The 24,002-nt window shown below is 34.0% G+C and overlaps 1 protein-coding gene across 7 annotated transcripts in view; it reads left to right on the top strand.

Moving 5' to 3' along the window:
* The window catches only part of LOC138701943 (uncharacterized), a 349,096-nt gene that overhangs the window by 24,992 nt on the left and 300,102 nt on the right, over positions 1–24,002 (top strand). For all 7 annotated transcript variants that reach the window (XR_011332730.1, XM_069829314.1, XM_069829313.1 and 4 more), the window contains one exon: positions 13,706–13,864. Coding sequence is in view for 6 of the 7 variants with exons in the window: in XM_069829314.1 (XP_069685415.1) it covers positions 13,736–13,864 (129 nt within the window). In the remaining variant the exon portion in view is untranslated. The remainder of the gene's footprint in view (positions 1–13,705; positions 13,865–24,002) is intronic.

The raw sequence follows: 24,002 nt of genomic DNA, 5'->3' as shown, positions 1-24,002 counted from the left end.
GAAAATATCTTAATATGTACCCATATAAAATCAACTTTCATTTACTGGATTGCACGTGCAGTAACTTTTAATTTCCAAATTAAGGCATTTCACTTCTGTTTTGCTTTATACCGTTTCCTGCTTACAGCAGTAACATTTTTGGAAATATTCAACATTTTTCCCCCTCCATTACTGTATCTTGTGCAATAATGAAAATTAGTATGTGTAAAACACTGTCCTTCTTCTATATGAAAAAAAAAAATTGTACGATTTGAAAAAAAAAATATTTACAGTTCACTGAGCAGTGATGAAGCGTTTCCCACATAACTCAAAACCTATCTAACATCCTGTGATGAAATTGTTTGTGTGTATTTATGCATGTTATATATACAATATGATGCAAGGTCACTTCTCTACCTCTGATATATTGTCTGATAAAAAAAAATACATTCATTTTTAAAAAAGGTGAAATATCAGTATTTTCATCTAGAAAAAAAATATTTATTAAGGAATGTAGTTGAAAGAGCATGATATTGTAAACATAGGTTTCAGCAATAAAATAAAAGAGAGAGAGAGAGAGCATGAAAAATTTAACAAGTTTATGAGTTATGAGGGAAACTCTTGATCACTGCATAGTGAACTGCCACCATTTTGAATTTTGGAAAAAAAAATATATAAATCATTTGTTTTTAAATCGTAAAAATATTTTTTTCATATAGCAGAAGGGCAGTGTTTTACACATACCAATTTTCATTATTGCACCAGCTACAGTAATGGAGGAAAAAAAATGTTGAATATTTCCAAATATTTTACTGCTGTAAGCTGTACCTAACCCCTTAAGTAAATAAATCTGTATAACTAGATTTTCACAGTTCGACACAAAAAATTTGTACACATTATGACTAGAACCCGGAAGTTAGGCAAAATGCCTTTTTAAAAGAAGTAAAACATGTTTCCATCCATTTCGGTACAATAGAACCAGTTTTTATTTTGCCTTTTTTGCGTTTGATGGATGTTTTTTAATATTATGTATATATGAAACAAATCAATACAAGTCTGCCCGAAACGATGTGGCGTGACATAGTATTACGACTGACGTACAGATGGCGTCAGTTTGAGGAGGCGTAGTGCGATTTGGGGGTGGTAGAAGGGCACTCTAGCGGAACTCCACCGGAATGTTAAGACGTACAGATTGAATCGACAAATGATACAGTACGACTATAAATCATATTATCTACAAAAACATGACAATTCGGACTTTAAAAGTCATAGGAGCGGTAAGGCATATGTGCATTGGAGGTTCCAGTACAGCCTTCTGGCCTCTCTTCCTTACGAAAGAAACAAAATATGTTTTTATTAGAAGTTAAAAGCTCAAGTTTAATAATGAAGATAAACTGTAAAATATATACCTTGTAGAATATAGAAAAATATTGTCATTTTATAATATCGGCGAATAAAACGAAAATCGTGATATTTGAGGACAAATTCCCAGTGAGATCAACGATAGGCTACATAGTTAACGAAGATGAAATTATAGAACAAGTGAATATTTTTTAATATTTAGCATGTTTAGATGATAGACGACATTAAGATGTATGGACTAGGCTAGACTGAAAGAAAGGCGGAAAATAAGGAATGTTGGAGAATGCTGGGTTTGCAGTGAAAGATCTGCCTTTGAACAGGAAACTTTCAATGAATGAATGTCTTATATGAAATGGAATATATATTTGGATGAAGAATTTAAACAAATTTAGAAGCATATTTGGAAATATTTACATAACTTTGGAAAACAAAATAATGAAAGATACTCTTATTAATTCTTTCGGTACCATTGCAATATCAATTCTAATGTGTGGAGGTGAATGCAGAGTAAGATCAGAAAAAGATAAAGGAAAAATTCAGGTGGCTGAAATGAAATTTTAAGAATTAATTTGCGTTTAGGTAGAAAAAGAATTATTTCCATAATAGAGAGTGAGGTAAGAGTTACAGATGGAATCAATATTAAACAAACTAACGTGAAATAATAGAATATGGGGTGAATATTTAGAAAGGATTGCAGAAATTAGATTACCGGCCACGAAGGAAAAAATGGATTTAGATAGATCGAGGAGGAAATGGTCATCGGAACATGCTAAAGAGTTAAACTTAAAAGAGAAGAAGAACTCAAGCCCATTCCCTGGCATTGACCTCTCACCAGAAAGAACCTCGGTTAGATTCTAGGAGGATCCTGTCAGATAATTATGAGGTATGGAAAAAAATGTAATCTTACAGATTTTCTCAGAGTAATATTTCACTTCTTTGGAATTCTCAATTTAAAATTGCGTTTTTATTGCTGTAGGTATCTTTATCTCTCTGTCTATTCTTCACAATTGTAGTATTATGGCCAGAGATCGGATTTTGATATGTTATCTTCATGTTAATACGTCAGAGATATCGCTCGTGTAGCTATACATAAATTGTGTTGTAGAAAACTATTGTGTGTTTCTCGCTGTCATTTTTGTTTTACAAGCAGTCTTTTAGCTTCGCATAATTAGGCCTACCATTTGTAGGAATTTCTGGTGGTTATTAGGCAATTTTTCTGGCGTTGTGTCATTGTATGATTTTTCAGGTTTGTACTGTAGACATAGTATTTGAGGGATTACTAGAAACATGAATTCTCATGCTGTAGGTTGTGAATAGAATTAAAAGGAGAAAAGGAAAAATATATAACTAAAATAACCGTCAATTTTGTGTTTTTTAATAGAGAAAATCAAAACTCGAGTGGGATTTAATTGATTATTATACGATTAGAAGATAGTATTTTTAGTAGGTTATTTTACGACGCTTTATCAACATCTTAGGTTATTTAGCGTCTGAATGAGATGAAGGTGATAATGCTGGTGAAATGAGTCCGAGGTCCAGCACCGAAAGTTACCCAGCATTTGCTCATATTGGGTTGAGGGAAAACTCCGGAAAAAACCTCAACGAGGCAACTTGCCCCAACCGGAAATCGAACCCGGGCCACCTGGTTTCACGGCCAGACGCGCTGACCGTTACTCCACAGGTGTGGACTAGAAGATAGTGTATGAAGATTAGAAGAAATAAAGTACTCTAATACAATAAAATAAATATTAATTACTTACTAAAATTCTATTTCACTAATGTTAACTTCACTTGATGTAGTATCCACGATTAGACTTAGCAGATTGAGATGGATAGGACATGTTGGTAGAATGACGAGCGAAAGGAAGATATATCAGATATTCCACAGTCAACCAGAAGGGAGAAGAAGAGAGGAAAACCGAAGAATAGATGGTGGGATTCAGTTCAGGAAGATACGAGAAGGTGCAGAATTACTGGATGGCTACAGTTGATGAAGGATAGAGCAGCATGGAAGAGGACATTGCAGGAAGGTCCACTTTGGACTGTAGAGCCATGAATGATTAATGTTATCTTCACCAAAATATTTGAACGGAGCCGCCATTTTCAGTCGACTATCTATGAGGGAAACAATTACGATCGAAAAGCATGTTTTATAGTACCATAAAGAATTTGCAGTTTGAAATGTTGGCAAACAAAGAAACAAATGCTAGAGAAGTGATAAAAACAAACAAATGCTAGGGAAGCGATAAAATTAAACAAATGCTAGGAAAGCGATAAAATTGAGAGATAAACAGCCATGATTGGTTGAAAGACGTCCTTTCGGGTACCGTTTTATTGGTCAAAAGTAGTATGACTAGTAAAAGTGTAATAGTCAAGCAAAAATTATGATTTGTAAGACAATTTTTATCTCATGAACCAATTCTCTAATTTAAAAATCCGTGCGCAGTTTTCTTTATCATGAAATTTATGTCCTTCATAGAAAATTATTAAAAGCAAAAACAATTCTGAAGCCATTGGGGATATTTGGAATTTACGCATTTTAATATCATTAAAATAAGTGAAAATTAATTTCTAAGGAACTAATGAATGAAACTTAATTTGGTACTGTTATTTAAATATACAGACACAACAGACCGCCGAATTTGAAAGAAATTAATCAAAAACTGTAAAAGTTACAAAATTCAGTTCGTGTCCCTTAAGGTCGATGGAATTGGTGATAGCGAGATGGTATTTGGCGAGATGAGACAGAGGACTCACCGTAGATATTTGCTTTACGGATGGAGAAAACCTTGGAAAAACCAGCTAGATAATTATCTAGTTGAGTTTTTCCAAGGTTTTATTATAATGAGTCCAAGCAGGAATGAAACCCATGCCCGAGAGCAACTCTGGGTTGGCAGACAATCTCGCTTGCCGCCTGAGCTACACCGGTGACCTCATTTTGTATTAAAATGCATACTTACCTACCATTATTCGGAGAACTTGGCACAACATGACAATGAACTCAAATTACATGATTTTTAAGGAGTTAGGTACATCTTACAGCAGTAAAATTTTGGAAATATTCAACATTTGTTTCCTCCATTACTGTATCTTGTACAATAATGAAAATGTCACTTCTCTACCTTTGATAGATTGTCTGATAAAAAATAAATTCTTAAAAAAATGACCAAATATCAGTATTTTCTTCTAACATAAAATATAAAAAATATATTATTTATTAAGGAATGTAGTTGAAAGAGCATGATATTGTAAACATGAGTTTCAGCAATAAAATAAAAGAGAGAGAACATGAAAAAGTTAACAAGTTTATGAGTTATGAGGGAAACGCTTCATCACTGCACAGTGAACTGCCATCATTTTGAATTTAAAAAAATATATATTTTTTTAATCGTAACAATATTTTTGTCATACAGTAGGACAGTGTTTTACACATACCAATTTTCATTATTGTACAAGATACAGTAATGGAGGAAAAAAATGTTGAATATTTCCAAAAATTTTACTGCTGTAAGCTGTACCTAACCACTTAAGTACAACTACTTCAGACAATATACAAGTCGAACTTTGTGAAACAAAATTCTGTGACGGACGTTTTAAGATATGTATGTACACCCACAAAACGCAAAAAATGATGAAAAATTAGAATTTTCAAAATGTAACTATTTTAATAGAGAATTTTCTCCCCTTTAATTTGATATAAAAATTTTCGATTTATGCCTTGTGGTTTTTCAGATAAGTCCCATTTTCCAAAATGCTGCGTCATCAGCCACGGTCACTTACTTTTGGAGTGCATTACTTTCGGAGTGATCTTCGTAGCAGTCAATCCCCTCGTCCAGAATTGCTTGTAAAATAAACTTCTTTCTAGTCCCGAAATAGATGCATAGATATCTGGGCATGATCATTAGATTGAAAAAAACTTTTTTACATAATGAAGTAATTTATAATCTTCTACTGTTAGTCATAAGACTGTAAATTTGTGTGTCAATGATGTTGTACGTCATTTTAATAAGAGTCCAAAAGTATAAATTAAAATTCTGAGGAGGATGGACATAAACCCTGGGGCAAACACCATCGCAGGATTTGTTGCATCAATGGAAATAGGGACAAAAATTCCAAAAAAAAAAAAAAAAAAAAAAAAAAAACATTCAACACCTGAAGTTAAAACAAGGAGAAGGTATTTGAGTGGCAGAAAGAAGCTGAAACAGGACCGACATGAAGCTGCTTAAGGGGTGACATATGATGATGGAGTCTTCTAGGCTCTTAAAGTTTATGGCTCATTTCCTGTAAATAGTAATTTTAGAATATTTAATTCTTTCAAACATGATATCTCAGCCAAATATGGTGATACCAAGAAGATATTGGTGTCACTTTGAAGCTTGAAATGTCCCCCAGTGCCTGACAATGAGTAAAATAATATTAATACAATTAATAATTATCTATGGATTTTTTATATGATTTATGCAACATTAAATATTATTGTAAGTTACATATATGGTAATATTTAATTAATGTAAATAAAAATAAAAAAATAGCTCCATGCCAGGCATAGTGCTGATTCAGTTTAATGATAAATTTATCATACTTGTTGATGGATCAAATACTGAAAATAAATTACTAAAGAATAGTTTTAGCTATAAAACAGTGAAAAAAACTGTGGCTCTATCTTAAAAACTGCACGAGCTATCATGTTTCAAGTTATATGTCAAAATTATAAACAAAATAATTTTTATAAACAATTTAGACATAATTTCAAGGGATCTGTTCACTTCATTCTCTTTCTGGTACCATTCTCAATTGTATAAAAATTTTACAGAGCAAAATTATACAAAAAAAAATTATTGTAAAGGTGTACATGTACCTTAAGAGGGTTTGGGTATTTTTGCTGCAGAATTGTGCAAGTTGCTATGTTATCGCTTATATAAAATTGCTTGTATTTGCGGTTATCCACTAATTCACATAAATTCATGTATAATTAGTGGGAGTGGTGCAGCAACCAAGCAGTACTGCTTCTGTGTAAGTGTTGTGACGTTATGCAGTCGAAACCAGTGAGTGAAACTACATTGTTGAGAAGCCTTTTGCTAGAAAATATCACGAGCTGAACGAACGAAAGTGTTTCGTGAGAGGAAGCATGCAAATGAACAGCTGAAATTGAATCAAAAACGGAAACGAGTCAACTGGATCGAGTGCGAGAATGCAGGGCAAATTTTTAAATTATGAAGAGCACTGAGTATGAAACTGTTAACCCTAATTATTGTTTCTCATTAAATGAACATTTAAACAGCTTAAGTTTTACTTCTGCCGCTCGTAGAGACTACACACCCATTTTAATTCAATTTTATTTCCTCGAGCACGATAAACAGATACCTAAGTGGAATCCTAGATCATATATACCCAGATTGCTCTGCGCTATAGGCTTTGACAGTAACTTTTGTCAGGTTTACTATGCTGCCATCTAGTTGTTGCATAAGGAGTCACGTCATAACTCCCATTTGAATTACATTAACGACTCTATTGCCATCTCGTGTTCGTTTACGGCGGACGGGTGGCGATCCTGGCGGTTGTTCTGTTCAAAGTGCAACCGATTTTAACATAGGAATGAGCAATCTATATGTGATCTGGGGTGAAATGAATAGTCCAGTATGCCATCAGATCCCATTATATCAGAAGTTTAATTATATGTAGGATTATTTATACTGTCTCCTTGTTGCGAACTTTTTCAGAATGCTATAGTTCCCAGGGCTTTCCAGAGCACCATCATTAGTGAAGCCTCATTGTTATAGGAGTTAGCATCTCTTATGATAGGTTCATTGCTGAGCTTGAGTGAGGGAATGCTAAATCTAATTAAGTGTAACATTTTATGTGTAAAATACGGGAAAAATAAGTTCAGAAGCGTTCATTAGTATTCCCGGGAGAAATTTATTTCGTTTTCCGATGACTATGAAACATGGCGGTGTACAGAGGCCTTCTCCTGAGAGTAATTAAAAAAATCTAAATACAACCGTTACGACATCTTCACTTCATTATTTTATTTTATTTGATTTTAAATTCTTCATATACTTTTATTTTATAACATTAATAAGAATTGGCGAAAAATACTTGGAGGAGAATAAAGAAGTATATGTAGTATTTGTGGACCTAGAAAAGGCTTTTGACAGAGTGGATTGAAATAAACTGGTGGGAATGTAAAGAAAATTTGTGTGGATTGGAAAGAAAGAAGGCTGTTCAGTAATCTTTATATGAAACAACGAGTCAAAGTCAGGATAGGAGAAGAAATGTCAGATGGAAGTGAAATAGGGAGAGGAGTACGTCAAGGATACCCTTTATCACCTACCCTGTTCAACATCTATTTGGAGGATTTATTGAACTGTTTTCAGAACATGGGAGGGGTGATAGTAAAAGGAAAAAAGAATAAAGTGCATAAGATTTGCTGATGATATGGCGTTGTTACTAAGAGATTACTACTGGAGCTAAATGACAGCTGTGAGTAGTATGGAATGAAGATAAATGTAAATAAGACGAAGGCCATGGTTATCGGAAGAAAAAGAAAGAAGATAATCTTTCGAATTCTAAATAGGCAGTAGAGCAAGTGGACAGCTTCAAATACTTCGGGTGTACTATAAGCAGTAACGTGAACTGCTGCCAAGAAATCAATGGTCAAAGAAGCTTTTAATAGGAAAAGGAGCATATACGGACCTCTGGAGAAATAACTAAGGAAGAGGCTAGTGAAGTGCTTTGTATGGAGTGTGGCATTATGGGACAAACATGGGCATTACGTCGAAGTTAAGAGAAACTAATAGAAGCATTTGAAATATGGATATGGAGAAGAATGGAACGTGTGAAGTGGACAGATAGCATAAGAAACGAAACTGTGCTGGAAAGAGTGGGTGAAGAAAGAATGATGCTGAAAGTGATCAGGAAGAGGAAAGGGAATTGGTTGGGTCACTGGCTGAGAAGAAACTGCCTACTGAAGGATGCACTGCAAGGAATGATGAACGGTAGAAGAGTTCGGGGCAAAAGAAGATAATTATCAGATGATAGATGACATTAAAATATATGGATCATATACGGAGACCAAGAAGAAGGCATAAAATAGGAAAGATTGGAGAAAGCTGAGTTTGCAGTGAAAGACGTGCCCTTGGGCAGAGCACTATGAATGAATAAATAAGAAAGAATATTACACTAAAATATTATACTTACATTTTATATGCTCTATGTAGCCTTATTTATTATCCATGGATGTTTTCATTATCACAATCTGTATATAGTCCTCAAATCTCGCTGGATAAAATTTTTCTATCTTATTTGTAGGAAGATCTGCTTCCTACATTCATATGATGCTTCTACGCGTCACCGCACGTGTGAGACATATTTTCTAAAATGTCTTCTTAAAATGGATAATTTATTTAAAGCCTAGACAAATAATCCGAATTCTACCCCGTGTTCAATTTTTAATGTGAGCTTCCAGCACTTATTCCTATAGATACATGACGTCATCATCACGGAGCAAGTTTAATCCTCAAGGCGTAGATAAAACAATGTAGGTTATGTCTGTTGTTGACACTGGATATTGTTTTTTAGTTTTGCCAAGAAATGAATGCAGCCGTAGATTAAATTTCATCTTTGTTACTTGTATTATTACAACAAAACGTCATTTTTTTAAATGTTATTTCTTAAGGGCGAAATGAATGTTACAACAGAGCATTGCAGAATTATTTTTGAAATTTACTTCCGCACAGCAGTTTTAGTTGGAGAGCAGTATTGTTTGATGTTGAACATTATGTGAATGAATTGCTGGCCAATTGGCTACAATTCCTGCAAATTTGGCTACAATTCCTGCAAATTCTTCGATGAAACCTTGTCAAAATTGTTTACAGAGAAATTTGATATTTTCTTGTTCATGTGACAAAATAATACTTGTCTTAAAAGCGAGCATAATTAAGAAAATTTTATTAAACCATTAAGTGCGAAATTCTGACATTCGGAATTATCACAAGTTATAAAATCAGAAAATCGTCTGTCTTTGGTTAGGCTGGACAAACAAAGCTAAACGTCATGAACTTAGAAACAAGTGCCGCACAGTGTGTAAAAAAAACAGATCTAGCTGGACAAAATTATTAGTCTCTCTTCCATCTAACAGATATTTTTTAACTTCGTACAGGAGCTACAGGTAGCAGATATTTTTAGTGTAGAAACTCGGATTGGGTTTTGTAAGAGTAACTACTCTTTTATATGGGGTGGTTTTAGACAAAATTAATAACTTCTCTTCTATCTAAAAGATTTTTATGAAACTTTGTATAGGAGTTACAGGTAGCATATACTGTATATTTTTATGTAGGAACTCTGATTACGTTCGTGTAATAGGAAATACCCTTTTATAGGAAGTGTTTTTTATGAAACTTTGTACAGGAATTATAGGTAGTATTTTTTGTGTACGAATTATTATGTTTGTGTAACAGGAACTACCTTTTATAGGAGATGGTTTTAGACAACATTGATAACGTCTTTTCTATGCAACAGATTTTTATGAAACTTTGTACAGGAGTTACAGGCAGCGTATATTTTTTATGTACAACTTAATAAGAGCTTATACAGCAAAAAATATGCTACCTTTAGGTCTATATAAAGTTTAATAAAAATCCGGTAGAATTGAGAGAAATTATTAATTTTATCCAGTTAAATTTGCGTTCTGACCCATTGTATGCATCTTTGTATTCATTTTTTTAAATCTGAAAATATTTTAAATATAAATTAATCTTCATTCCCTCGGAACTCTTTCATTACAATCCTCCAACTCGTAAGCACGAAGTTCAAATCCCCAAAGAAAACGCTCTGATTTCGAAGCGTTTCGCCAGACATCGAATAGCTGCCCTCATAAAACTGAAGGACGGGATTATAAAAAAAATAATTTAAAAGTCTATGTTGTGCACTTTTCCGCACTTCAGGATTTTTCATTCTAGTAGAATAAGACTGTACCTAGCGTATTATATAAAAGTCAGAGAGGGGAAATTTGGGATTTTTTGTAGGCCTAGTTCAAAACGAAAACCTATATTTTTAAACAATATCTAAGCCCCGGAAAAGTGTGCAATACATTTAAAAACTATTTTAATTACAACAAATTACACATGATGTAGAAGTACAAGATTCACTTTTCACATTATAAATATCTCAAACTGTACAAATCTAACTTTCAGGTAAGACTCCCTGTGAAGCTGATTTGAATAATTTCAAGGGAAAAATTGTTCCGGGGCCGGGTATCGAACCTGGGACTTCTGGTTGAGCTCGCCAACGCTCCGGAACAATTTTTCCCTTGAAATTATTAATCTCAAACCACTTGCGAGTTACGCTGTTTATTCTAAGAGACACTAAAATCGACTGGTAGCACAATACTTCTTGTTATAAAAGATATACTTCAGACTTCCCCTGAGTTCACAGATTGATGCCGTGCCCAATTTCAAATGAAAGATAGTGATACCACAGTCTAGTATATACAGTCACGAAGCTCAATACATAGGGAATATGCATCCATAGATAGTTGCTAACCACTAGGATCGCTACTATCGCCTCATCACATACAATGTGAAACAGTACCGGCACAGTCGATTGTTCCTAGTACCCTCAACTCAAGCTTCGTAACTGTATGTACTAGACTGTGATGATACTTTGTTTTATTAACGATATTAGCTTTTGTTTGGCGATAATTTTATTAGTCCGAAAATACTAATGAACGCTTCTTCAACATATTCTGGTGCTTATTAAATAGGGTAGGAATATTTTCAATTATGTACAGTCTTAGGAAAAAGTTTTGTCTCACAGGTACTTTATAAGTCCCAGAAAGGAGGCAGTGCGCATGATCAGAGGACGAGCGACCTGGTTCACAAGAGAACGACTAGTTGAGGTGATAACATTTGTTTTGTTTTGTTTTATGTCTAATCATGCGCACTGTCTCTTTTCTGAGACTGTACGTGTTTGAAAGACAGTTCAAGGAAATAAAGTCTGGGTCATTTGCAAAATTTGTATAACAAATGAACGATTGAGAACGTCAAAATTAAAATTATTATTTAGTGCATATTCTGCATATATTAATACTGAATAATACAATGTCTCTGCCACAGCAATCAGATTACTGTACACTCACTTTGCTTTCAGCATTGTCTACAAGTATCAATGAATCTTTGATGGTCGGCTAAATGTCAGGTGTGTTACAAGATAAGACAGTGAATCTTTTATAGAAATAGAATTCCTTTATTTTCTATATCAGATATTTTTTAAACAGCGCATATATTCTAGAATAGTAACAGAACTAACTTCAGATCAAAAATGAACAAATATTTTAAATATCTTAATATCAGATCTGTTACCTAATATAAAGATAATAACTTGTTCAGTAACTAATAGAAAAGCATTCTTTCAGTAACAATTATCTTAGTAGATTGCTCTTAAGGCGAAGATATTTGAGCCTTAGTTTCTTTAATGATAGATAATTAGAAAAAATTAAGGCACTGTTTTATATGATGTAACAGACATGACATGGAGTAACAGACCTGACAGGTAACAGACATGACAAGACAAACAAAACCGTGTGCCAACCTAAAAGTTGTTTGCTTAAAAATCTTCAAAATAGCAAACTTAACTACTGCACACGTGTACTATTATGTCCTCTTGATCTTGACTTTATATGTTGTTATTTGTCGAAAACACAACATAGACATATCTGACAGAGTAAAAATGCACGCTTAGACTAAAACACAAAGCAAGAGTTTGAAACACAAACTCGCCAAATCAAAATGGGTGAACATAGCAGTACAATCAAGATGGCTCTTTGTGCATCATCCTGGCTTTTACTAACATCTCTGGAATTTCTTTTTCAACTGTGTACCCATAGGAACAGAATGGTGTAACAGACCTGACTGATTTACTGGACTAGAGTAATAATTATGCAATCATATTTAAGGAAATATAAACTCAGCCATAAGTGAAGAAGTTTTGATAATATCAAATGTTTCTTTAATTTTTTTTCCTCAATTACATTATTAAACAAACCTTTATCTGAACATAATTATACTCTATTTTAAATACTTAACTAGTATGGACACGGCATTTTAGCTGTTACTATGAGAATTTTATTTTATTCTCGTGAAATATTTCACATGAAGGAAATAATTCTTGTGAGGTTTACTACATTAGTATTGAAACTACTCACTGTTAGGAATTTATAACTCTATCATTATAAATGAAATAATAGGAAGAGTATGAATTGCAGTGGCGTAGCATGAAATTTTGAGCAGGGGAAGCTAACTCAAATTGTCTTTCATGCAATATGAGAAAACGTATTACAAAAATACAGTCTTAAAATAAATAGTAGTCAATTTCAAGTCAGCAGTCGAAGATTGGTTGGAACATCGTAAGTAACACCAATAAGGCATGACCTCAAATGATACGTAGTAAAATATGATTTCACGGTTTACACATATCTCTTAACAAATAGACACGTATAGGTATAACATTAGCTCACTCCCTGTCATACTTAGAGAAATCACAATATTAGTATCATTACGTAAGTATGCGTCTGTCTTTTGGTTGTGTCCTTCATTGACAGCAAGGGAGTCGGTCATTTGTTTTTTAAATCACACTTTTGTTCTAAGTCAGTTTTGATTATACAATTGTCCTAAAAAAATTCAAGTAAATTAGTGTCAGGAACTGTTATTTCGCTCAATATTTATTATATCAGCCACAATGCACACTAACGCTGCAACTGAACACAACTGACGAAAAGGGATAACTCTGAAACTACTTACTGTATTTTAAATGTTAAAGCTAGCTTCTTGTGAGCCTTGCGACTAGGGTAGTTTAGTTAGAAAGGGATTGAAAATCTGCGGGGTGGATTACACAGAAGAAACCAGTCTGCTTGGAAGCTGGTGTGTGCAGGCTTCTTGTTTACTGCTGCATCACAAATCATCCTGAGCTGCCGCATCACAATATTTAACGCGTAAATATAAATTCTATTAAAATTAATAAATAATTTTCTCCATAAACTGCAGGTTTATTATGAAATTATTATTCACTGGGGAAGCTAAGCTTTTTAGCTTACATTGACGCTACGCCACTGATGAATTGATGGACGTCATTGTTATACAAATTCTGCAAATGACTCAACTACAAACAATAGCATCATTCGAAACATGTCAAAAGGTCTGAATTGTTGCTAAACGCATAAAATGTATGATAATGTAGCCAATTTCATATTCGTGACACACATTTCTTTAGTAGAAATAGAAAGCCCTGAACTATTTCTTCAGTGATATAGCGCAGTAAAATATAACGCAAAGGTCATCATAGTTGTTATATTATTGTTTTTATGTTGCAGCCCACGCCAGTGCTTTGAAACAGGGCATTTATGGGCTCATGCATGTCATGTAAAGCTGGGAAGGAAACATATGCATACACCACCTCGCCGGCAACCCGTCCCACACAACACACCTGCTACTACCACAGCATGGAGAATGGATTCGGTACTCCTTCACAGGTAGGGTTCAGATTGTCAGTGTGACTTTACCTTTTAACATTGAGCGAGATTTCACTTTGTATTGTTCACAGGTTTTAACATCATAATACTTTTACTTTTCGAGCTTCTTATGGCATTGATACATACCGCAGTATTTTCGTTTACAGCTTGAATTGTCCCATGCCACACTTGACTCATATTTTTAAAACACGGACGAAATCGTGGTTCTAAACCTCGGCTTTTAAACCGCGATCGAGGTCTGAACAGCGAATAGGGATTATAAAGAATGGACACTGAGCAAATTTTCCTGTGTTTTGTTTCTCTGTGCGCCGGCGTTTAGTTCCACTTTCAAGCGCTAGAGGTTAGTGTAATCGAGCATACGCTAAGATAATAATTAAGTATAGAGTTGAGACACAGGATCCAAACATCACCTACCTTATTGCATAATCCAGTAACGCTTTGCTTCAAACAAATTCAAGTTAACAGCTTTTCCTTATTTCTCAGTGACAAACTAGTTGTAATAATATTTTTTTTATATTTCAGATATAATAAATTATATTATAAAATAATATAATACATTATAAAACTAATTATCGAATTCGTTTAATATTTGTATATAATGTAATATAGGTATATGGTTTTACTTCTCATAAGAGTTTTGTTTTTCCATTTTCAGTGCTATCAAATCATTACATATTTTAATTGTTGTTGGGGTCAACGTCTCAGCTCTCATTATAAAGGAATTCTAGTGTCTAGACATAAAAGTTAATGGCGGATTTATTATTTTATGGATCCAATTTATTTTATTTGAGTACATAATGTACCTAGATGTATTAATTATATGTGTTATATTTACGCTGTGTCGACTGCTAGCTGGTGTGATGTCAGCGCCAACTCTAGGGAGAAAGCAGAATCTCACCCTCTAGCTGGCTTGAAGGTCATTGAAATCAGTCTGGCTACATCAAAGGTACCGACGCGAAGTGTCCATACTTCATTACCTACACGCTGGTCTGAATCCTTATGCGATTTCTAAAACGAAGTCGATATGTGGCTTGAGAAGAAACTGAGGTTCGTGGGTTTTATATATGGCAACGCAGCTTAGAATCGACTTTTAATCCTGATAAACAGTCGATATTAGTAAGAAATGAACATCGGGATTAATATTTTTATTCAATTGCGTAAGTCACATTCTTTTGTTCTCAGCTAAGTTATTGTTATATTTACTAATTTACAGAATAGCCTATATTATGTGTATTTAAAATACTAGCACATGTAAGGTCAATTAAACAGTGTTCATGGGTTAGATAATACTTACTTACTTACAAATGGCTTTTAAGGAACCCGAAGGTTCATTGCCGCCCTCACATAAGCCCGCCATCGGTCCCTATCCTGTGCAAGATTAATCCAGTCTCTATCATCATATCCCACCTCCCTCAAATCCATTTTAATAGTATCCTCCCATCTACGTCTCGGCCTCCCTAAAGGGCTTTTTCCCTCCGGTCTCCCAACTAACACTCTATATGCATTTCTGGATTTGCCCATACGTGCTACATGCCCTGCCCATCTCAAACGTCTGGATTTAATGTTCCTAATTATGTCAGGTGAAGAGTACAGTACAATGCGTGCAGTTCTGCGTTGTGTAACTTTCTCCATTCTCCTGTAACTTCATCCCTCTTAGCCCCAAATATTTTCCTAAGCACCTTATTCTGAAACACCCTTAACCTATGTTCCTCTCTCAGAGTGAGAGTCCAAGTTTCACAACCATACAGAACAACCGGTAATATAACTGTTTTATAAATTCTAACTTTCAGATTTTTTTGACAGCAGACTGGATGATAAAAGCTTCTCAACCGAATAATAACACGCATTTCCCATATTTATTCTGCGTTTAATTTCTTCCCGAGTGTCATTTATATTTGTTACTGTTGCTCCAAGATATTTGAATTTTTCCACCTCTTCGAAGGATAAATCTCCAATTTTTATGTTTCCATTTCGTACAATATTCTGGTCACGAGGCATAATAAACATACAATATATATATATATATATATATATATATATATATATATATTGTATGTTTATTATCTAACCCATGAACACTGTTTAATTGACCTTACATGTGTGAGTTAAAATATGGAATCTAGTGAAGAAGAAAAACTGGTCAATCTTTACTACGACGTGCGTTGTAAAGTGTTCATACAACTGTGTTATTTATATATATATATATATATATATATATATATATATATATATATATATATATATATATATAGCATGTTCATTTAATAGGAAACGGATTTTTAGATACCAGAATGATATTCACGAAATCATTAGCACAAGTCGAGCGTTTATGTTGTAATTTATCATTTGTTCATAACTACTACCAACATTAACTACCTAAAAACCGGTTCCAAGGAATTAATAGCCTAAATATAAACTGGATTAAAATTTCAATTGAAACTAAAATGTAGTATGATTCTATTTTCACATACAATAGGCCCCAGCACCATATAAGTTAAAATAAGAAGACACAATCACGTTTGCTTCATATCTTGTAGGCCCAGATCATTTTCGAGTATTAAATAGAATGTCCAAAACTACTGTAAAGACTAAAAATTAGGTTATAGACCTATCATCTTATTGATATAAAGATATAATTAATATAAAATATTATATCTTATTTCCCTCAAAGGAACAAGAAGGTGTAAAAAAAGGTCAACCTTGCCGCCTCTTGCATTTCATTGCAGATTATTATTTAGCATTCTTGCTAAATTTTGCGTTGATTCCTTCGAAAATCGAAATATCCGCCTGAAATTATCGTCGTTATGTAGTGTCTCTCATCACTCTGATCCGGGGATTTAATAATCGTAGACACAAATTTTCCTTTGATAATTATGCAGCTGATCCACTACTTCCATCTTGTATACATGAAGCCATGGTTTTAAACCTACCCCACTCTTGGTCTCTGCTTCAGACCATGGTTTCGAGCGATGGCTCAGAAAAATTAAAAAGACCTCGTTTTATAAATCCAAACGCGGTTTAAAGCCATGGTCGTGGTCTAGACCTCGTTTTATAAATCGACCCAATGATTTCTTTCCAGAATTAAGAGGAAAAATTAGCGCACAGGTAGTTAAGGTGATTTTGGAAGTGAAAATCGTAGACTTTTTTTTTTTTTTTGTGAGATGGAGAATTTTATATTGATATATCACGGAACCAACAAACAGATTCAAATTTGGCAGATACGCTTTTTCAAGACTAACAGATAATAACATTTTGGATTTAGTTAGGAATTACTTAGCAATCTTCTATATTTCAAGTTTTCATTGGTGTTTCGTCATCCACTTCACAATTCTCCCAACCTGTGCATTATTTATAAAAAAAGACCCTCGTAGAATGGGTATTTTAATTCTTTAAAGTATGTAAAACAATAGGTCTGTAAGTGAATGGCAAATTAACAGAAATGTTAAAGGTTGTTTTTTCATATAGGCCTATCGATATCTGGCTCCTGAAATTGTGGAACGAATCTGGTAACCTTAACCTAGTGCTGAAGACACAGTATTGTGAGGTACAAATAATTAGTATTATAGTATAAGTATAGGCCTACTTTAAATTTAGAGACAATGTTTTTTTTTTTCTTCAAAATCGATCAATGCCATAATTATTACGATTTTGAAATGGCCAGTTTCATTGGTTCAGTTTGTATAAAGCAATGGTCGACAATTCTAACGTCATTTGAAGAATTATAAAAGAAATCCTCTCTAAAACTTGAAATGTCTAATTACAGTATATTTTTTGTTAAAACATGAATCCATAAAAATTTATTTATGTAAGTCTTGGGTTAGAATTAGAGTCGTGCACAACCGGTTACGAAAAATAGAAAGTATATATTGCTATTGAACGCCTGGCGCTATAGTCAGTATGCAAAGCTTTCCCATCTCGCGGAGTGGCTCAGGGTTATTTTATCGAATATTCGAGTTGTTTCTCATTCCTTATGGGTGGGCGGCAAAAGCAGACCACATTGAATCATGCAGGAGTTACAAGAGCCCTTGCAAGGACGTGTTTATCATCGTGTAGGCCTATCATTTAATTGATAATTCTTCTTCTCTCAGTTCAGTCAGTCGATCAATCAATCAATTAATCAATCAATCAATAATCCATCGACTCATTGATTCATTCGTGCATCGATTCATTGATTCATTCATATATGTATTGATTATTCATTCATTCATTAGTTGATTCATTCATAGATTCATTGATTGATTCATTCATCCAGTCTAGGTATTACAGTTGGGTACCATCAAGGGCAACAACATGCTTAGTGAAAGTACAATCATTTGAGCTTGAGTACTTTTCTTTTTGTTAATAACACTCTATCGTCTTAAAAATGATTTATTAATGAAGTAATAATGCAGCTCTTTAGAGTAATTAAAAGGCATTATAGCTTATATTAACAACTACTGTTTTAGAGGTATGCATTTTGAGTTTAAAATGTAAATATTACAATATAATGTAGGTCTATGTACTTGTTTGCTCTTCTCTGTGGTAGGCCTAAGTAACTGTAATTTATTTTATTCTTGCATTACTTTACGCGCCATATTTCATAATTATTCTGAATTACACTTATTTCCTTTGTTGTTACCGGTGTCCATTTGTTCATTTATGTATTAGCTTAGATCATATATACCCAGTTAGGTCGGCCTTATAGGCTTTGAGGTTAACAACTTTTGTCAGGTTTACTACGCTGCCATCTAGTTGTTACATAAGGAGTCATGTCATAATTCCCATTTGAATTGCATTAGCGACTGTGCTGCCATCTCGTGTTTGTATATGACGGACGTATGGCGATCCTGGCGGTTGTTCTCGTCAAAGTGCTGCCGATTTTAACATAGGGATGAGTTGTCTGTTACATAGGCCTATATGATCTAGGGTATTAGTTATGAAGATAAGTGTGTTAAAGTGCCCAATCAATTGTAGACCTATTTAATAAGACAAAGTAAATTTCCTTCAATTGTTACTTCCGTTTGTGTCGGTTTCATGTACGATGAAGTGCGCCTGGTGTTCTGTCTGCCTGCAAAATATAAGGTGCAAGCAGTTGAAAATCGAATATTCGGACTGTTGCCCGACTTTGACGGATGTTCTCTAACCGGTCAAATCTAAACCGGTTGTAAGCGCTATTATGCAGCTCTCTGGTTAGAATACCCCCCTGACGTATATCAATTCCTTTGTTTCACGCATAATATGTCTACTCAGTCAAATAGTACATGCGTTTACGACTCCGCGTACCTTCGAATACGTGTCATTGACGTAATGGACGGATATTGATCCAGGCCTGATTCGACGCTGCATATCCGGGAAGGTGTCGCTGCTACATTAAATAGGCTTGTCTTAGCACTTCCTTCCTCAGAGTCCTTCTCGATTGTCCCGTATTGAGTTAGAAGTGGTTGCGTATTGGTCACGGACTCATGGATGTGAAAATAACGACTTCCACTGTGAGTGACCTTAACAGAAGTAGACTAGTAGACTATTGACAGTTCTTTGAAATCCATAATAAAAGAGGGGCGGTGCATTATGAAAGGAATCGATATACACTGACCCACTTTTTCCCCATTCATTGTCGTGATGCAAGAACAAGGTAGAATCTTGGAGGCACAGTTTTTGTAAACAAAGCTGCCTACACTTTTTCGAATTCTCTCTTTGTTTTTCTGCATTCCATATACTGCATAAAAAAAAACTTGCCCATTCTAGTGTGGTCCTTTTTGTTCCCGTATTTCAGCTTCCTTATAATTTCAGGACCCTCGTCGGGGCTGTTATCTGTTATTAACAAATGAGGCGTACTTTATAAAAACAACTCTAGCCCAAGATTGTATTTTCAAATAGTGATTGTTTGATTGTTTTCGTACCCTAAACTGACTTTCATTGCCAAGAGAATTGGCCTTTTAACTTTAATTTAAGTAAAGTTTTAATTTTGTATGCATATTATGATGGAGGAATGGTGGAATAAATTGGCAGGAAAAACCAGAGTACCGGTAACTTATAAGGAGAAAACCTGCCCCAGATCTGCTTTGGCTACCGCAGTTTTCACTGACACTACCAGGGATCGAAACCCGGTCGCTTTAGTGAAAGGGAATCGTCTAACCTACTAAATCACGGCTCGGCTTTAAAATCTTGTTCAATATTGACATTTGGTGGTAATTGAGTTCCATTATCATTATCATAATTATCACGTAATTTTCATTTCCATTTGTTGTTCCATCTATTTGTTATATTGGTTCTTTACCTGTGGGTTATTCAAAACGTGAACAATAAAGCTAATTTTAGTATTAGAAGGGGTCGATTTGATATTGCGGGGTTTAACCAGTAGTGTCGTAGTATTCGTTGTTTTTTTACTGAAATTAAAAATGAGGTTTGCCTGTGGAGACCATGCAATAATTAGATTTTTACTTAATTTACTTGTAGAAGTTTCATATGAATTTATTGGATTCACAGGCTTTCTACTTTATCTTGTAAAAATTTTTAACAATTCTCGGACGGACTAGAGTTAGCCCTTTGTCAATTCCACATCATGGAAAATATGGAGAGTGTTAAGATGAAATATAGTAACGCTCAGTATAAAAAAAATAGTGAAGGCTAAAAAATCGTATTTATTTTATTTATTTTTTATGAGTAAGCCACGTGATTTCACAGTATAACTTCATTGTCGTTATTGATAAAAAATCAAGATTCTGTAAAATACTCTAACCTATTACAGAGAAGGATACATCGTTTTACCAAGCTACATATTAAAAGAGCAAGGGTTACAAATTCTAGTTATAACAAAAATATTTGTCTGAGATTTAAATCCTTTTTGTCTAAATTTTGTAAAAGATAATAATTCACGTATATTGACACATAGGAATGATGTACAGCAGTGGCAAAAATACCGGACTGACACTTGTATCTGATTTCAGAGCCTTGTTCACTCCAGAGCATGATAGACTGGTAACTATGACTTTCGTGGCTCGTATCCTGTCTGGGAAGGAAACTGAATAATTACACACAGAAATATATAGATGAAAGTTGAAATTGAATTTGTTCTTCAGTATTTTGAGAACGCTGTGATGATAGTTTCCAGTCTCACGAAGACTTCAGTTGTACGTTCTTTCTAGTTTGGTTCGTCATAAGATGACATAATTTGACCTTCTAGAATTCCGGATGGAAACATTTGTAACAGATGTTAGTTGTAGCAATGAAATTCGTGTTACTGCTAGTAAAGTTGCACAGTCACATTTTAGTGTGAGGGAATTGTTATATTTTAGAAGGCGAGAAAGACGTTTGTTCACCCTAAATATTTACCGCTACCATAACAGTAACTTAATACCCACTATCACCAGAATTCAAGGATTGGTCTGGTTCTGTTCTCGAAAAGTACTGACTCAGACATAAAAAAATGTTGAGGTAGACATCTGTTCCTTTGCGGAACATTAGTATTAAGCTTGGTCACCTGACGAACGTATCCGGGTTCGATTCTTTTAAGGGGAGAGGTACACCACCGGCCTTAAAAAATTAAGTGAAATTCATTTATCTGAACATAAACTCGTGAGGTTTTATTCGTAAAATGAATAACACATCAAAATACTTTGTTAATCTGATTTATTTGCATTGCATATTATTTTTAAAATTATATTGTACTTACCGCTAAATGACTTGTATTATGAATACGCATGAAAATTGAATTTTTTTTAGTTAAACTCCTAGTCCTGCCACGAAAGAAATATGTTATTAATCTATAACGCAGTCTTATTTCTGAATATTGAAAGTAAACGTAAAAGTGAAATGTAAAATTCAATAAACCGACCTGTTCAGATTGATATGCCAGAAGCATTGTTTGTGAAATCTCTTTTATTTTCTTATTCTCCGGCCATCTAATAAGTTTCTCGTACTCTCTTTCATAGCTTTCACGAGATTTATTTGTGATTTGAACCCAATTTTACTTTATAAGTTCCCTCTAAAATATTTGCTGGTAAATTGATTTTCATATTAGCAACAGTGTCAATAAATTTAAACAGCGACGTCACGAATATGTTGCAGGCTTTTGTAATTTAATAGAAATTTGATACCTTATTTCCCTATATCGTCTTTATTAATTCTGTTACACAGGAATACTCTTATACAAAAAATAAGCGTATGAGGCTCGTTAATAATGTTACACAGTTGATGGACTCGTAAAAATTAGGATACTCATGCAATAATAGTTTGTTCATCAGCATTATAAACACCCTTTATCTATAGTAATCTCAGACCTCGAGTGACATTTATTAGGACTATTTCGTGAATAATATATCCCTAAAATTCGTTCACAAAATATTAATAATTGAGGCATTCAGAAGCAAAGTAATATGACATTTTTTTAAAAAGTGAGATAAGTTTATTGTTTATTGTTGTTTATTGTTAATAAAATAACATTGACAGAAATACAATCTTAGTTCTTCCCTGAAGGAGTAAAAAACTCGTGCTCAGGGAGATATCTGAACACAAAGATAAACACAAAGATAATTTTTGACACAAACTGGGTCAAGAAAAAAAAATTACAGGAATAAATTAAATTCAAAAATACAATTTCAATTTTAACAATTTAAGTCATACAAATACATATACATATTAAATCAATATATATTCTTTAAAAATTAAATTCCTAACGCTATTTTTGAAATTCCTGATACTAAAATTTTCTAAATTTGGGTATTTATCAATTATTTTATTGTATAACCTTGAACCAAAGTAGGTACCATGGCTCAGAGCTGTGCTTGTGAAACACTTTGGTTCCTCTAGTCGTATAAAATCGAATCTTTGGTTCCATATTTATGATGATACAATTTGAATTTATTACGGTTTTTATGTATGAAGATTAATAAGGCAATATAATAAATCTGTTTAATTTTCAAAACATTAAAATCAGTGAACAAAAGCTCGGATGAGTAATCAATTGGTTTATTAAGGCATATTTTAATGATTCTTTTCTGAATAAGTATTAGTATATATTCTAAATCTTTAACGTCACTTCTGTTCAGAGAAAAAGTAATATAACTGCAGTTCCAGTCATTGCTGCGCCATGTTGGCCTTACACTTATATTACACTGCATACAGAGTTTTGACTGAGAGGCAAACTAATACAAGTGCGTTGTTTGCATATTGTTGTTGCGTTTCTTCTGTGTATGACTAATTCATTTGCCATAAAGGAGAGAGGTAATAAATTACATATTCGAAACATCTACGTGGAAGGCCTGCACACATTGAGCTGGACCAACTATACATTGATCCAATAAGGATAACTTTTGCTAAGTGGAGCAACTTGCAATAGCTAAAGAAATTCATCCCACTCATACACCACTCTCTTTCTTTGATGACCTGAAGCATTAGGATGGGCCTATAATAAGGACTGTAGGACGTGGAAAAGTGCGTGGAAGAGGAAGTTTGAAGGAATATTCGCGGTAGGAGCACTACAGATGCACTTCATGACAGAAACATAGATGTTTCAGCAGAGAGAGATATTACTTCATTAGATGAGCCTAGTGACGTAATGAACAGCGACTAAGGCTGAATTTCATCCAAAATTTGAAATTTTCTTAGCCCTCTTTTTTCGGAGTACCAAACACCACATCAACTTTTGCCCTAGATATTGAATATAATATTCAACCAGTAAGACACTATGTATTAAAAAGGGATCTAAAAATACATTTAAAATTGCAAGCCTCATCCAGATCTCAGATGTTCTTCAAACTGTCAGATAATATCCTATGTAATTTCTACAAAATAAACAAAGAAGACATGCCAGTCTATATCACAGACACACTCATTGCTAAAACTCCAGTTGTAAATGAAATTCCTCTATGAAAATGTATAATTCCAGAACATTGCCTACAAATTCCACGAAATCATTTCAAAAATGATCCTTCATACATTCTTAAGTTAAATGCCATGGAACTACTCTGCACCTCATATAAGGATCACCTTCAAATTTGTCGACCTGGTTGGCAAGTTGGTATAGCGCTGGCCTTCTATGCCCAAGGTTGCGGGTTCGATCCCGGGCCAGGTCGATGGCATTTAAGTGTGCTTAAATATGACAGGCTCATGTCAGTAGATTTACTGGCATGTAAAAGAACTCCTGCGGGACAAAATTCCG

Source organism: Periplaneta americana, chromosome 6 (assembly GCF_040183065.1).
Source record: "Periplaneta americana isolate PAMFEO1 chromosome 6, P.americana_PAMFEO1_priV1, whole genome shotgun sequence".
NCBI lineage: Eukaryota > Metazoa > Arthropoda > Insecta > Blattodea > Blattidae > Periplaneta > Periplaneta americana.
Note: the sequence above shows the minus strand (reverse complement) of the source record. Positions and strands in the feature narration are given on the sequence as shown.